Source organism: Rhipicephalus sanguineus, chromosome 7, assembly GCF_013339695.2.
Source record: "Rhipicephalus sanguineus isolate Rsan-2018 chromosome 7, BIME_Rsan_1.4, whole genome shotgun sequence".
Classification (NCBI taxonomy): Eukaryota; Metazoa; Arthropoda; class Arachnida; order Ixodida; family Ixodidae; genus Rhipicephalus; species Rhipicephalus sanguineus.
The window spans coordinates 137935553-137949670 of NC_051182.1; the positions used below are offsets into that span (position 1 = coordinate 137935553).

The 14118-nt window shown below is 49.2% G+C and overlaps 1 protein-coding gene across 1 annotated transcript; it reads right to left on the reverse strand.

Moving 5' to 3' along the window:
* Positions 1 to 5603: 5603 nt before the first annotated feature.
* On the reverse strand, positions 5604 to 13725 carry LOC119399067 (uncharacterized). The gene is made up of 5 exons (XM_037665884.2): positions 13623 to 13725; positions 12651 to 12795; positions 10810 to 10986; positions 8842 to 8973; positions 5604 to 5853 (listed from the first exon to the last, which is right to left on the reverse strand). The coding sequence occupies exons 1-5, from the start codon at positions 13664 to 13666 to the stop codon at positions 5611 to 5613; spliced, it is 741 nt and encodes a 246-aa protein (XP_037521812.2). The 5' UTR covers positions 13667 to 13725; the 3' UTR covers positions 5604 to 5610.
* Positions 13726 to 14118: the final 393 nt, after the last annotated feature.

Below are 14118 nucleotides of genomic sequence, written 5' to 3' on the forward strand. Positions count from 1 at the left end.
GACAGGGCAAATGCATTCCTTCGCTGGCTTCTCAGAACCCACGTCTGCATCACCGGCCTCGAACTCATGTACGAACTGGTAAAGATGCACAGCCAACTCGTCTTGGAAGAAGTGCCCGAGGACTCCCGCCTGAGGAAGTTGAAAGTGCATTTTCCCCCTCGAACGCACCGTGCAGACGCCTTTCGCGACACTCTTTCCGAGGCTGAAATACCTGGAAGAGCTCGAATGCTTTATGTCTCCGAGCACAGACGCTGTTGTGGCCGCCATATCTGCGCTCCTAAGAACTACGACCTGCCTTACCTCCCTGGTTTTCCAAGCGTGCTTCGATCACGGCCAACCACCGAGAACATTTGTCGACGCACTAGCCGCGAACCTCGACACTGAAGTCGCTTGAGCTGTGGGCGAACTGGAGTACCACCGAGCCGCCAGGTACCCTCGGGGAATACGTGAGGAGTAACCGATTGATCACAAATCTGAACCTTTTCGGCGAAGAAACGGATCGTGAAGCACTGTCACTCGACGAGGCCCTTGTTCGTACTCTACTCTGTCCACGCTTATTATCGGTAGACTCTGCGGCGGCGAAGTAAACCGCGCGTTTCTTGACGAGGATCCTCGCGGAATGTGCCTCCATAAAAAAACTCACTCTCGGCGGGTTACGGGACGAGTATGTCGATATATCCGAGGCAACACTGACACGCTGCGGGGAAGCCCTGGCACAGAACGAGACGTTGGAAGAGCTCACGCTTTCGTACTCCTTGTGGCACCCGAACACTGGATAGCTTTCTTCGCGTTCCTACCACACAACAAACATCTCAAGAAGCTGGAAGTCTCAAATCACGGAATGCGGATTACGACACAATTAGGCCTGTCCTTGAAGCGTTGACCCGGACAAGATCATGGAACGTGTTTGCTTCGGTGGTTTCCCAAACAAATCAGGATTGCCCGACGACATGCACATAGGGGCCTTTTCGGAAATCGCGATTACGGAGCGGCGAGTCTGAAAGTTGCCGCTTTACAACGGCTGCCTTCGTTGCATCACTTCACTTCTCTTTCGCTAGATCTATTCGAGTCTGATGAACCTCTGTTCTCTACTTTCGCCCAGTACATCCGGGGCAACAACTGCGCTACGAGAACTGCGCCTGTTAGCGGCAAATGCAGCCGACGCCGCGCCCCCTTCATGCTGGACGCTGCTCTTCGAATCGATCTTGGCCAACACCAGCATCGCACATCTCATGATTTCCACGAGCGAAAATCTCAGGAACATTGACCGCCTTGCTCGCACAGTTGGGCTCAGCAGGTACATCAGTCGAGTGACCTATGTACAGTGCAGAGGAGATTGGGACCCAACTGGCTTTGTTTTACACTTGTCGGAGGTTGTCGGCGACAACTACAATCTCCTGCAAGTCTTTCTGAAGGGCGCGAAATTGGGTACCGATGCAACGCGCCCCTTTTTCACAATCTGGGACACTACGCGAAGGAACTGTGGCATCGTGGAGCGCGCATCTGCCTTCAACCAGAATACTCCTCTTGATTGGTAGGGTCTCGGCTTTTTGGTTTTCCTTTTTTAAGCATTAAGTGCTTTTAGCTCCCTTTGTCGATGGCCTTCAAGTGACCTTGAGCGAAACCTAGTGTCGTTATCCGGGCACTAAATCGAGACATCCGGGAGCCCAAACGGGATCATCCGGGCATCGTTGCGAGAACGAAACGATACATGCCGGCAGTCAGGCCAGAAGTTAGAACGAGCTATTTGGCAGTCAACCCTTCGCACAGGACCGCATTGCATACGCTATAGGTACGGTCCAAACCAATTACAAGAAATGATTCAGGGTTATTGTCTGTTCACACTATCACTGAAGCTGCCACATGTCGATGCAACGTCAATTGCGTTTGTTGTGCTGCTATCTAATTTTACAAGAAAGCGATAACACTACATATGTACACCTACGATAGAGGCGTCATATCAGATCAATGTCTGCGGTTTAAGTGTTGGCCCACTTTTATAGCAGTCTCATAATATTACATTTGTATTCCTATGATTCAGCAAGCTATATTGAAGCATTGCTCAACCCGGTGGAATACATTAACGAAAGTTACGTGTGATATTCACATGATTGTACATTAAGTGCACTTAGTTTCGATAATACTGACGTATGTACTCTAACGTGAGATCTTACAGTACGTCGCACCATAAGTTACCCTTTAAACGCCAGCGTTGTCGACGTGCCTGGTAAGCCCACGATGTGCACACAGCTCACACTTACAACACGTCGATCCACCTCGTAACGCTTGGCTCAAAGCCATAAAATACAGCATAGAAGTACTCGCTGACTGCTTCGCATGACACCGATTCCACAAAGCGTGGGTCTGCCGATTTTTTTCGTTTATCAGCTTTCAGTTTATACTTACGCTGCGTCTTCCTTCTAACCAACTGTTATTTGTTTCACCTCCATCATCGAAAATAGGTACACGGCGAACGCATTAGAGAAAGTCTCACGGAATCCTGCGTTGGTGAGAGAGCTCGCAGAGAAGGAGGGCATCGGCGCATGCGAAGTGGCTAGGATGGTCCGAAGTCGGCTCAGAAGCGTCGATGGGCTGCACGACTTCATGCGACTGACCGGCGTCGTAAAGGACGCGTGACGTGCGTGCCACCTGTCGACGACTGCGGCACGCAACTGCAGGACCTGGGGAACGACTGCTGGCGCCTGCTGAGGCGATACTTGAGTTTCGATGATGTAAAACGCTTCACCGTCGGCACACTGGACAACACGTTTAGCTGAACAGGACTGAGCCATGAGCAATAAAGGCTTTATTGGTTGTGCAACCTCGGTTATTAAGGCTAAATCCTTAAATGCTTCATCAAACGCGAAAATTGAGCATCGGCGTTCCGTGTGCATCGGCGTAAACACGAGTATTTACAAGAAAATACTCACGGTATGGCGCACCATATGACGTCATGACGTCACACGATGACACGTGATCGTCATGTGGCGCCATCACATGACATTCTCGCTTGGTCAAAGATGGGCGGATCACGGAGGCGGTGCAAAACTATAGGTGAGGTGCAGAAAGTTTCGGAGTGGACGCCGAGGGATCAATGCATCCATTTGAAAGAAAAAGATGACTTTCGACTTCGGTCGTCTTAGGCGATTGCATAAGGGATCCTGTGAGTTATTCAAGCTCGCCATTCTCGTGTGCTGCAGAGCCGAGTCTTTCTTGGGTGCACGACTGCGCAAAAGGTGACCTTTGAACACAGCTTAGCTCCGTTGCGAGCCCAGGATTTCTGTCATGGGGGAGGAGTAGTTTGAACGAGATCATGGTATTGTGGAAGACGGGGGAAGCAAGCAGGCAATTTGCGTTTTATGCCATTTTCTTGCTTCAGCTGGACGAATTCAACATTAAAAAAAAGACTGAATAACAAGATAATATTATCTGGGGTTTAACGCCCCAAAACCACGCTATGATTATGAGAGACGCCGTAGTGGAGGGCTCCGGAAAGTTCGACCACCTGGGGTTCTTTAACGTGCACCTAAATCTAAGTACACGGGCCTCAAACATTTTCGCCTCCATCGAAAATGCAGCCGCCGCGGCCGGGATTCGATCCCGCGACCTTCGGGTCAGCAGCGAGCGCCCTAACCACTAGACCACCGTGGCGGGGCTGAATAACAAGATCAAGAGTGATGCTGAAGTTTTCTTCTTCTTCTTCACCATTTTACCAAAGGGCTTGACAGAGCCAAGAAGTTGTACAAACTACGGAAGATTGATTCGCGTGGTTTCCCTTGCGTTTATGTTCTGTTTATCTGCCTTGTTGTTCTCTTTCTTGTAATGTTCGCGTGATTGTGTGATATTTTCTATTCCTTTCCGTTCTTTTCTTGTGCTTATCTGATTTGTGTTTCGGACTGTTTGTTTTCTGTTATACTGTTTTGTTTTTACTGTTTGCTGCTCCGAGCACGGTGCGTCCAACTCCAGGCGCTGACGTTCGCTGCGCTCTTTCGCAGACAGACGAATTAGCCCTTCGGCAACGCTATAGCATTCACGTGCAAGCAAGAACTGACATTTCAAACGTGCAGCCTGCTTACGTTATGTGCATCAAACGTGGGACCCTTAAACTGCTCTGCAGTTAAAAGTAGGGGACCTTAATGTCAGTTCCGTGTTTTGAATGGCGTCAGCCTCAGCGTTTAGCGCGGAGGAGTGCGAGGAGGCTGGCGCGCCGCCCGCTCAACGAGCGGCCTCAAGGGCAGCGGGTTATGAACCCAGAGATTCTCATTTCCCTGTTTTATTCTCATCACCCACGCGCGCCCTTGCAGGACCCAATAAGTTTTTCAACCAATCGACCAACCACAAGAAACGCTTGGCCTGCGCGGAACACGCAGCACAGCCACAGCGTCAGCTCGAGGAGCGATCTTTTTAGACCCCGTTGTACTCACTTGGGGCGATCGCTGCAAGTACACCTGCGAGGTCATGATGCACGAATAGCTAGGGAGTAACCACTGCACTATATTCCATCGTTTTTCGAAGTAGCGAGGTAATTCGCGCAATGCTTTGCTGTTACTGTGGCTGATGACGCCGAAGAATTACGGCTAAGCCCTTTGTACGGATGGGAACCTTTAAACCGTGCACTCAATGCGCTATTTACATTGTGTGACGCCCAATGCAATTTCATTCTGCCATGCATATTATACGTGTTAACGTGATTCCTCGCCCGACATGACCCCTGGGTCCTTTTCCGAAAACATTTCAAGCGCCGGCTTGGCTATGTGGTAGAATACTCGGCCGCCACGCACAGTGCCTTGGTCGACTCACACTATTGCATTGCTGCGACGGACACCGTCGGCGGTAGCGGAGAACTACGCCGCCCATATCGGCTGCTGTGCCACCTCATAACAGTTACGCTGCGAAACTGGTATATGACCGCTGAGATACATGAAACGCATAATGGAGCAGTCTTTTTACAAAAGTATGGTCATGGGAAAAGGGTAGAGAAATCGTTCTTCGCCGTCCAGTGTCCCTTTTGGCATAACCTTACTAATGAGATAAAAAGATTCAGCGAGCTCTACGCCGTGAAAACCGAAAGACAGCGCAGCTGTATAGCTCCCTAGTGTGTTTGTGATTGGCTAGAGCGATTACCTGCATAATCACCATCATCATCATCACTTAGCAGCCTCATGATCATTTCCGTTGTCTTCATTCACTTCCTCACCCCATCTGGTCACGTGACCTGCGTAATGTAAACGACTACTACTACTACTACTTACTACTACTACTACTACTACTACTACCTACTACTACTACTACTACTACTACTACTACTACTACACAATAACGGCACAGGGTAGACAAGGACGGCTGCATTTTCGATGGACGCTATAATGTTTGAGGCCCGTGAACTTATATTTAGGCACACGTTAAAGAATCCCAGGTGGTCGAAATTCCGGAGCCCTCCACTACGGCGTCGCTCATAATCATATCGTGGTTCTGAGACGTTAAACCCGAGATGTTATTATTATTATAGGGTAGACAAGGACAGCTTCACTGCAAACAACCAGACAAACATCGTGGCAGACGGGTGATTCTTTTCGATTTATTATACAACGCTGTAGCTTATGCTGTCCATTAGTTTATTCCCCTTTGGGACCCTACGCAGATCACGTGACCAGATTGGCAATCCGGCAAGAAGTCGCTCGAGGGTTGAGCCTGACCCAGGAAGTCGCGAAGCCTCATCAGGAAACGGAACCGGAACCACGTTCCGTTGATCCACCGACGGTCGCACCTGCTAGACCTTCGGTCGTAATTGACGTCGTACACGGCCAGGCCCACTGGTGTAGCGATCGCTCCGGGATTCCAGGCATCGCAGAGCTGAGCGAGACATGTCCACTAAGAACTCTCTCGAATAAACCCATATATCTCTATCACCCGACCAATCAAGCGCTCTCTAATCAGACTGGTCTATAACGCACGTGATTGACCTGGCTGCTGTTATTTAAGGGGCCCTCCAACACCTTTTCAGCATGGTCAGAAAACGCTGCGGCACGGTAGTCGAGGCTCCTAAGAACATGTGAGCCAAACATTATAGCAGGCACGTAGCCAGGATATTTTTTCGGGGGGGGGGGGGGGGGGGGGCAAGGCCTAATTATTCGAAAGAAAGTATTTTCATGTCAAAAAGAAAAAAGTTGCCCGGGAATATAAAAGGCTGAACGAATATCGGGGGGGGGGGGGGTCCCTTGCCTACGTGCCTGCTATATAGTGCATGCAAATGAGTTCTGCGGAATACCGCAAGGTGGCTGAAGGGTGAAGAAAGGGAAAATATACAACCACCCGTTTGTAAAACGAAGCCACAAGGCCATCGTGCTACGAACGGTGGTTGTCTATTATAGCGCGGCCTGGAATTTACAATCGATTCCCAAAGTCAGCTAGAAATCGCCGGCTCTTCTCTCAGAAAATATCATCGTAAACCCAAATCACCGCGCCATAAACACAAAGCATCGGCCATTGGCTTTCTTGAGCATCGTGAACTGCACAGATACCGCGGCCGCCGCGACGTGCCCGCGCGCTCGCTCGCGATCACACTGAAAGTAAGCCGGGCATATGAAAGAGAAAAAAAAAGGAGGAAGTGCTCAAGGTCATGACGCTTGCTGACAGACGGACGTAGCTTCCTTCGCCTTGGAATGCCTCCGATCCTGGAGACAGTGCACACTCACGTTAGGTAGAGAAGTTCTCCGGGGAGGATCAATAGAATCGACTGAGAAGAAAAAAAATTACACCATCTCCCACTAAAGGGAACCATGTGGGGATGCAGCGCATGGGTCGACATAAAGTTCCGTTCATCACGGGCACCTTGCCCGATGTTTACGCGTCCTTGCAAGTGGAGCACACCATGAATTCACTGTAGTTGCTGCTGCTGTTACTCGTCCCGAACTCTTGTTGGAGCACGCCACGCGGTTTCATCGCGCGCCTGCAGAATCTCGTTTTCGGACGCCATCACATAATTGCTGAGAGTGTAATAGGGGGAGAGGCCACAGCGTTTTACCCAGCCCCTTACACAGGCCCGAACGCGCTAGCGCATGCCAGCACATATGGTTCCCTTTAGTTGGAGATGAGCGGACGGTCCCCAGTGGAAGGACGGACACGGCCCCGAGCAAAAGCTGCTTCGCATCTGAAAATCTAAGTATAAGCTAACGTACTTATTTATAAGTCTACTCACGCTCGAAGAACAAGAGGACGAAGACTTCTCGTTGGCGCGAGCGCGCGCTCCATATGCTACAGATGGCTATGCCATTCGTGGTTTTGCCTGCGTTACGCCCAGCTAGGACAGCATACGGCAGCCCGGGTCCCTAAAGTGCTCCGCACGTATCATCACCAAGGCGGTCGAAAAACAAGAGGAAGAAGACCTCTCCTTGGCGCGAGCGCGCGCTCAATACGTTACAGATGGCTATGCTAGGTGGTAGAAAGCGGACGGTTGCCAATGGAAGGATGGACACGGCCCCGAGCAAAAGCTGCTTCGCATCTAGCCCTTCTCCGCGACGTTGAGGGTCTCCATGGGGGTGGCTGTTTCGTAGACGCGGCAGAATATGACGACAACAGGGGCAGGTTTACGGTAGTTGCAATTAACCAAAAGGGGGAATGCGGTGTCGGTATACGCCCAAACTGCTAATGCAGCCGAGCAGCTTACCATCGCCATGGCTCTCCTAGATGAAAATCACAAAAATATATATAGTGATTCTAGGGCGGCCATTCGCGCTTTCACTGTTGGTGCTGTGTGCAAAGAGGTCAAAGCAATACTCGGTGAGAAGTCAATTACAACTCATACCCTTACATGGTTCCCTGTTCATATGGGCTCCATGGTAGGAGGGATTATCAATCTCAATGAGCTGACCCACTCCAGGGCGCGAGGGTTAACTATCCGCGACCATGGAGGACTTCTGGGTCAACCTGGAGGATTGGTAAATAGGGATCAACCGAGCACGTACAATGAAATTACTCTACATTTCGCTATGGGTAGGAGAGTCTTTCCGTCTCCAGCTCGGAAGTTAAACAGGGCGCAGGCTTTGACACTGAGATTGCTGCAAACTGAAACCTATCCTAACCCTGCATTTCTACACAAGCTTTATCCTGTACGAAATGTGGCGGTTTAGCCACCTTACACCACATGCTCTGGGAGTGCCCCTCGGTACGTGGCACTGATACAGCATCGGCCAGCAAGTGGGGCTCCGCTCTGAGGAGTCCGGACATTCAGTCACAACTTGGGTCCAGAGGGCCCACGATGCGGCGGTAGGTCTCGGCCTGACTGTCCCGTCGTGGGACACGCCTCCGGACTTTTTTAATAAAGTTATTCCAATCCAATGCAATCTAAAATGGGACATCATTCGCCTTCGAATAGGATAAGTGACCGTGCGGCTTTCTTGTAACTGAGACGGTTCTGGCGATTTCTTCTACAAACCCTCCGAACGGGTATAGGAGGTATCCGCTGAGCTCGACCATTCAGGCGGCGCCAGCGAGTGCCTAACTCAGGCCACCATAGCCGTGGTCGTTCAGCGATTCGGCATATGACAGTCTGATGTCATGCGCAAAGAAATGAGAACAACACGCACGTCCAAGCACCGTGGTTGTAGTCCTACGATGCTGACCGCGTGCGCGACCACGGGCACGGCGACTGCTACGCTGGCTCCCCTTGCGTAGACACGCAAATACCTTCTATAGCCTAGGACTTTCGGATCAGCAACATAACAACTTAAGCATCCAACGATAATCGTGCAGTTAGTTAGTGTTCCTATCATGCAAACGGGTACCTATATTTCACAGCGTGCCCCGCTGCGCGATACCAGAGGTATGCGTCGCGCCACTCACCTTCGTACGCAACGACATAGCGTTCTCAAACGTGACGGCGAAACCGTCCGCATTGTCATAAGTGATCAGCGACGCGTACTGAGCGGCGTAATAGATGTTCCGACTGTACCCCGACTTCGGGTCGTCGCAAATCTGTAATGCAGAGAAAGCAAAGCGCGAATAGGGTGATGAGTTACCCTGATTGTACTGATTGAATTAAAACGCCAAGCGTATGCTATGGTCCCAGTTTGTTAGCCTCAACTATGTGTTTCGGTGAGAAGGCGTCATATGTATCTGCATGTATATCACACGATGGTTACTAAACTCAGCGTACGAGCCAGAAGGCATGATTATATCCTCACTTGATCGTCACTACATAATTACTAGTTACTATATTTTATGCATCGCTTAGAAATTATGATGAAAATTGGCGCATGAAGACGAGGGGCGGGTTCAAGAGAAGGCAGGGCAGGCGCTGTTTTCAACAGTCCCTCGCCTCTGTGCGCTGTTTCATTATCACGAATTTTTACCAATAACTTGCCCGACTTTCCACTTCGATGGGTCTGAAGGAGCTCACGACTGACGAGTGGTGACGTAAGAACTGTGAACGCAACTGCGGACAACAGAGCAAGCGGGAACAACTAAAGGCACAAAGGAGTAAACGCAAGCATTTTTCCACTTGCTAAACCCTGCCGATATGTCACATAGCGTCAGAACAACAGGACAGAACAGTAGCGCAGAAGACGGCGGTAAGTAGCAAGCGGTACAGTGCCTATGCATACCTGGACAACACCGGGGGAGCTTCTGCAGCACTTTTTATGCCACTTAGATAGTAGTTTCCTTTTCTTTTTTTTCTTTTTTTTAGAGCGACAGCGCTACTCCTCCTGGTACAGACAAAGTACACGCCCTGATGCATGCGTTTGACCTCTACGCCAAGCCAAGGTCAATTTCCTCCTCTTCCTCCTCGTATACGAGTGTCGCCACAGAAACGGACATGCGCAGTGTTTGTTCGTTCTGCTCTTCCGCGCACCCCTCTCCGTCGGTCGCCGAGAACCGCGAGCCGGCAGGTGCGCGCGCGCCTCGAGACCTCAAGTCCCATCACGTGATCTCCTCTCCGGCACTACGAAGAGAAATGTGGACTGCGTGCAGCTGCTAGCCGAGCCGACACGCAGGACACCACCGCGGCATGCTTCCGGAGGCAGCCGCTGCTATCGCTCGACAAACTCGGTTTAACCGCGTTCAACAACAGCATTTTCAAGTGAAGCTTGTATTACATCACACGTGTCATTGACGACGTTGCAGAGGCAACCACACAACAACAACAACAACAACAAAAAACGGCGCCCACGAGGACAAAGAATGTGCACCTCGAAGGTGCGCTAGTCACTTGGGCATCTGTTTGCGCCGTTTTCCAATAACTGACGCATGCTCAATTGTGAGATTGTCGACGATAAGCCGTTTCTGATACGGCAATCTGGTCTTTTGTAGACGTTATCGTGGTAACTAGCGAATTCCTGTTGCCAGATTTTGTTGTTACGTGGATATCAAAACATGACCGTGCTCGTTACTTGTAGTAACTGAAGTGTGTCGCTGCTAAGCACGTGGATGACGGTCCAATTTCCGCATGGTGGAATGAATTAAGAGTGCGCATTGCTCATTGAGAAAGAAAGGAAAAGAAAGAAAGAAAGAAAGAAAGAAAGAAAGAGAAAGAAAGAAAGAAAGAAAGAAAGAAAGAAAGAAAGAAAGAAAGAAAGAAAGAAAGAAAGAAAGAAAGAAAGAAAGAAAGAAAGAAAGAAAGAAAGAAAGAAAGAAAGAAAAGTTGCAGCTCAGCCACGCGAACGCCAAGCTTCGCTTGTCCCCATTATCGCGATAGGGCACGAGCTCTTGAACTTTTTGTATTGGCCCTGCTCTAGGGGCGCGTACAGGTTACACCACGGTGCAGCCACAGAATCCTACCGTCGTAGAAGTAGATCGGGTGGCTGGGCCTACCTCTTGAGATGTGATACGTTGTTCGTATGTGCCAGATCCGCAGTCTGTGTAGAACAGCGTCTGGCCCTGTACCAATGTTCTCAGCTTGTATCGGCGAGCTTGCATCGTGACGGACACGGAAAGGCTGGTCTGGACGCCTTGGTTCCAGAGGCAGGCCACAGCGTGCATGGCGTCATGCTATCGACAGAAAACACCGTACGCGTTGAAAACACGATGAAGCTCGGATTGATCTCGCGCACAAGGTTAGCAGCAGCGAAATCGTGTAGTTTTAAGAAACATCGCCAGTATTTTTTAAAGGGGAACCTTTCTTAGCGATACCTTGGCACTTTGAGCGTTTCTATCGATCTATCTATCTATCTATCTATCTATCTATCTATCTATCCGCCTACGCGTGCTCTCATGACCGCCTCCTTAACTTGATGTAGACCAAAATTAGCATGGGAGGGTAAGAGGATTTGACGAATATGACTGTCGGGTCATAACATGAATACCATTAAAATCCTGTCGCGTACGTCGTCAAACCCTTTCCTCAAAATACGTGTGGCACATACCCGTTTACAACGGGCCGCGGTGCACGGGTATGCGTCACAGGTGATAAACTATCTACCCAGGAACGGCGAGAACAGACATTGGTAATTTAAGTGCGACAGCGTTAAGAAAAACCGACATCGGCAGCGTTGACCCGACGAATGGAAAGAATAGAAATTAGGATCCCAGCAGGAATCGAACCCAAGCATTTTGCGTGGCATTCGGGTGCTCTACCACAGATCCGCGCCAGGGTTATAAACTTGCTTGGAAAAACAGCCTATGCAGGCGTAATGTTGGTGCAACGTCAATTGTGGTTGTGGTGCTGGCTATCGAATTTTACAAGAAAGCAATAAACACTACACATGTGCTTCTACAAAACAGGCGTCATGTCAGATTAACGTCTGTGGTTCCAGTGTTGGCTCCGCTTTTATAGCAGCCTAATAAACGTTACATTTGCATTCCTATAATTCAGCAAGCTATATTGAGGCATTGCTCGACCCCGGAGGAATACATTAACGAAAGCTACGTATGATATTCACATGATTGCACCATAAAGTGCACTTAGTTTCGATAATACTGACGTATGTACTCTAACGCGAGGGCTGACGTTACGTCGCACTATAAGTTACCCTTTAAACGCCAGTGTTGCCGACGTGCCTGGTAAGCGCACAATGTGCACACAGCTACTACACTTACAAAAAATACGTCGATCCACCTGGTAACGCTTGGCTCAAAGCCATAAAATACAGCATAAAAGTACTCGCTGACTGCTTCGCATGAAACCGGTTCCCACAACGCGTGGGATTTGCTGAATTTTTATTAGTACATGTGATTTGAACTAATCTGCTTTCTAACTGTAGAGTGAATTCTCGACGTCGTCACTGCCATGACTAAGCACGATACATTCTGCGAGCAACAACACTCTCCTAGAATCATTGCATTAGGCATTTACATAAATCTATGCATGTATTATGAGTGGCATTGTTATCTTTCAAAATATGACGTTTTATTATTGGTATTATTTTATGTTGTCGCTGTCATATGCTTAATTTGCAACAGTCAATTTCTGCAATTTGTTTTTTTTTCCTAATTAGACATGTATTATGCTTTAGTATACCAAGCCCCTTGTAAGATGGTGCGTAATATCTATTTGGTGATTTAATTTCCAGTGCAGCGCTTGTTCAGGACATATCGGTGCAGGTTAACGAGGCACTTAGTACGCATAGCACGTCCAGCACTTTACGTGCATTCGCTGAACACACCGCATTGAATACGAAAACAGCGCGTGCCTTACGGTTCGATGCGCGACTTACAATGCTGTGACCGTATCCGATTCCGGGATTCAGAACGCCCGGGTCCACGTAGTTGATGGGCGGCATGATGGCGCAATCGGGCCTCAAGTTATCGCCGTAAGACAGATGTCCCAAGACGATAATGCCGGTCGGAGCGAAGATGGTACTGCGAAGGGTGAAGTAGGTTAGATGCGTTTGTTATTAAGGAGAAAATCTTGTATGTCTCATGAGTAAAGACAGTCAGCTCCGCGCCGTGAAAATCGTCTGACAGCGAAGATGTAAGAGCGCGGACTAAGACACCTTAGTCTCATTTCAAGTATCATAATCATCATCACTTGGCATCATCAGCAACATTTCAGGCGTCATGGTCACGATCACCCTCATTAATCATCATCTCGAACATCATATTCACCGCCATTTCAATCATTATCATCATTAGCGTAATCATAATTTCGTTTTATTTATCTCTTTATCCACTCCCCTTCTGGTCACGTGACCTGCGTGACACCGGACACACGTGCAGACGACGTAGCCTCAACTTAGAACTGCTCCGCCGTTAAAATCCGGTGTCTGGCGTCGTGAACACAAATGCTATCAAAAGTCACGAGACCTAGCGATGGCGCCACACGATAACGTCACGTAACAAAGTCGTTATGACGTAATCAGACGGCGTCGTAACGACTTCATCTGATGAAGTGTCCCTGCGCGGTCAGAAGTGGGCCGATCCCGGAAGCAATGCAACACCGTTTGACGTGCATAAACCTTAAGAGAGAAAGGAGAGGGGACTGAGCAACGCACTTAACTGAGAACGTGAAGGAAATTTGATTATTTAATAAGTATCTCGTCCGTACATTCACTTTCACCTGTGTTCTGCTTAGGTCTAGATAAAAGCACAGTCAACTTTTAACTAAACATACGCAGCAAGTTGTTCGAGAGTGCCAACCTCTATACGAAACGGCACTTCGAGTGAGAACTGCAGTGAGCCACCCGTACCGGATATATCCGGCCACTGTGGCGCAGGACTGGTCTGACCTCATGTAGATGCCCAGAAATGTGCCAGGCGTCTGGCCAGCCGCCGACAACGCGTGTTCGTGCATTTCCTGTGATAGAATAACACAAAGTGCACACGCAAAGTTCAGCGGAATCACGCTAGCTCCCAATTTGGATTCGTATCACGCAACGTCAGGCGTCACTAAGTTCTTAAAGGGACGCGTAAATCGCTGAATCCTTTCACTGAATCAGATATGCTGATAAAGGATTCGTTTGCCATTCTAATGACGCAATATTTGTTCTTTTATAGCGATGCTGTAAACAGCATACGTTCTTGAATTCGTGGCGTCCGTCCGCGTGCAAAAATCGTCCAGCGGTAGTATTGGAGTGGCGATATTGAAGCATTAAAGTGAAACCCCTGACGCCTTCTGTGTAGTGGTAGAAGACACTAACGCCTTAACGTGGGCAAAAATCCGCAGCTGGGCGTTTCGTACGTGTT

Excerpts from the sequence above, each read along its gene's own strand:
- LOC119399067 (XM_037665884.2), bottom strand. The coding sequence starts at position 13,666 with ATGAGGTCAGACCAGTCCTGCGCCACAGTGGCCGGATATATCCG. Across the intron at positions 12,796-13,622 it reads ACAGTGGCCGGATATATCCG|TACCATCTTCGCTCCGACCG; the intron begins GTACGGGTGGCT and ends CACCCTTCGCAG. Across the intron at positions 5,854-8,841 it reads CTATGTCGTTGCGTACGAAG|CTCTGCGATGCCTGGAATCC; the intron begins GTGAGTGGCGCG and ends TGTCTCGCTCAG.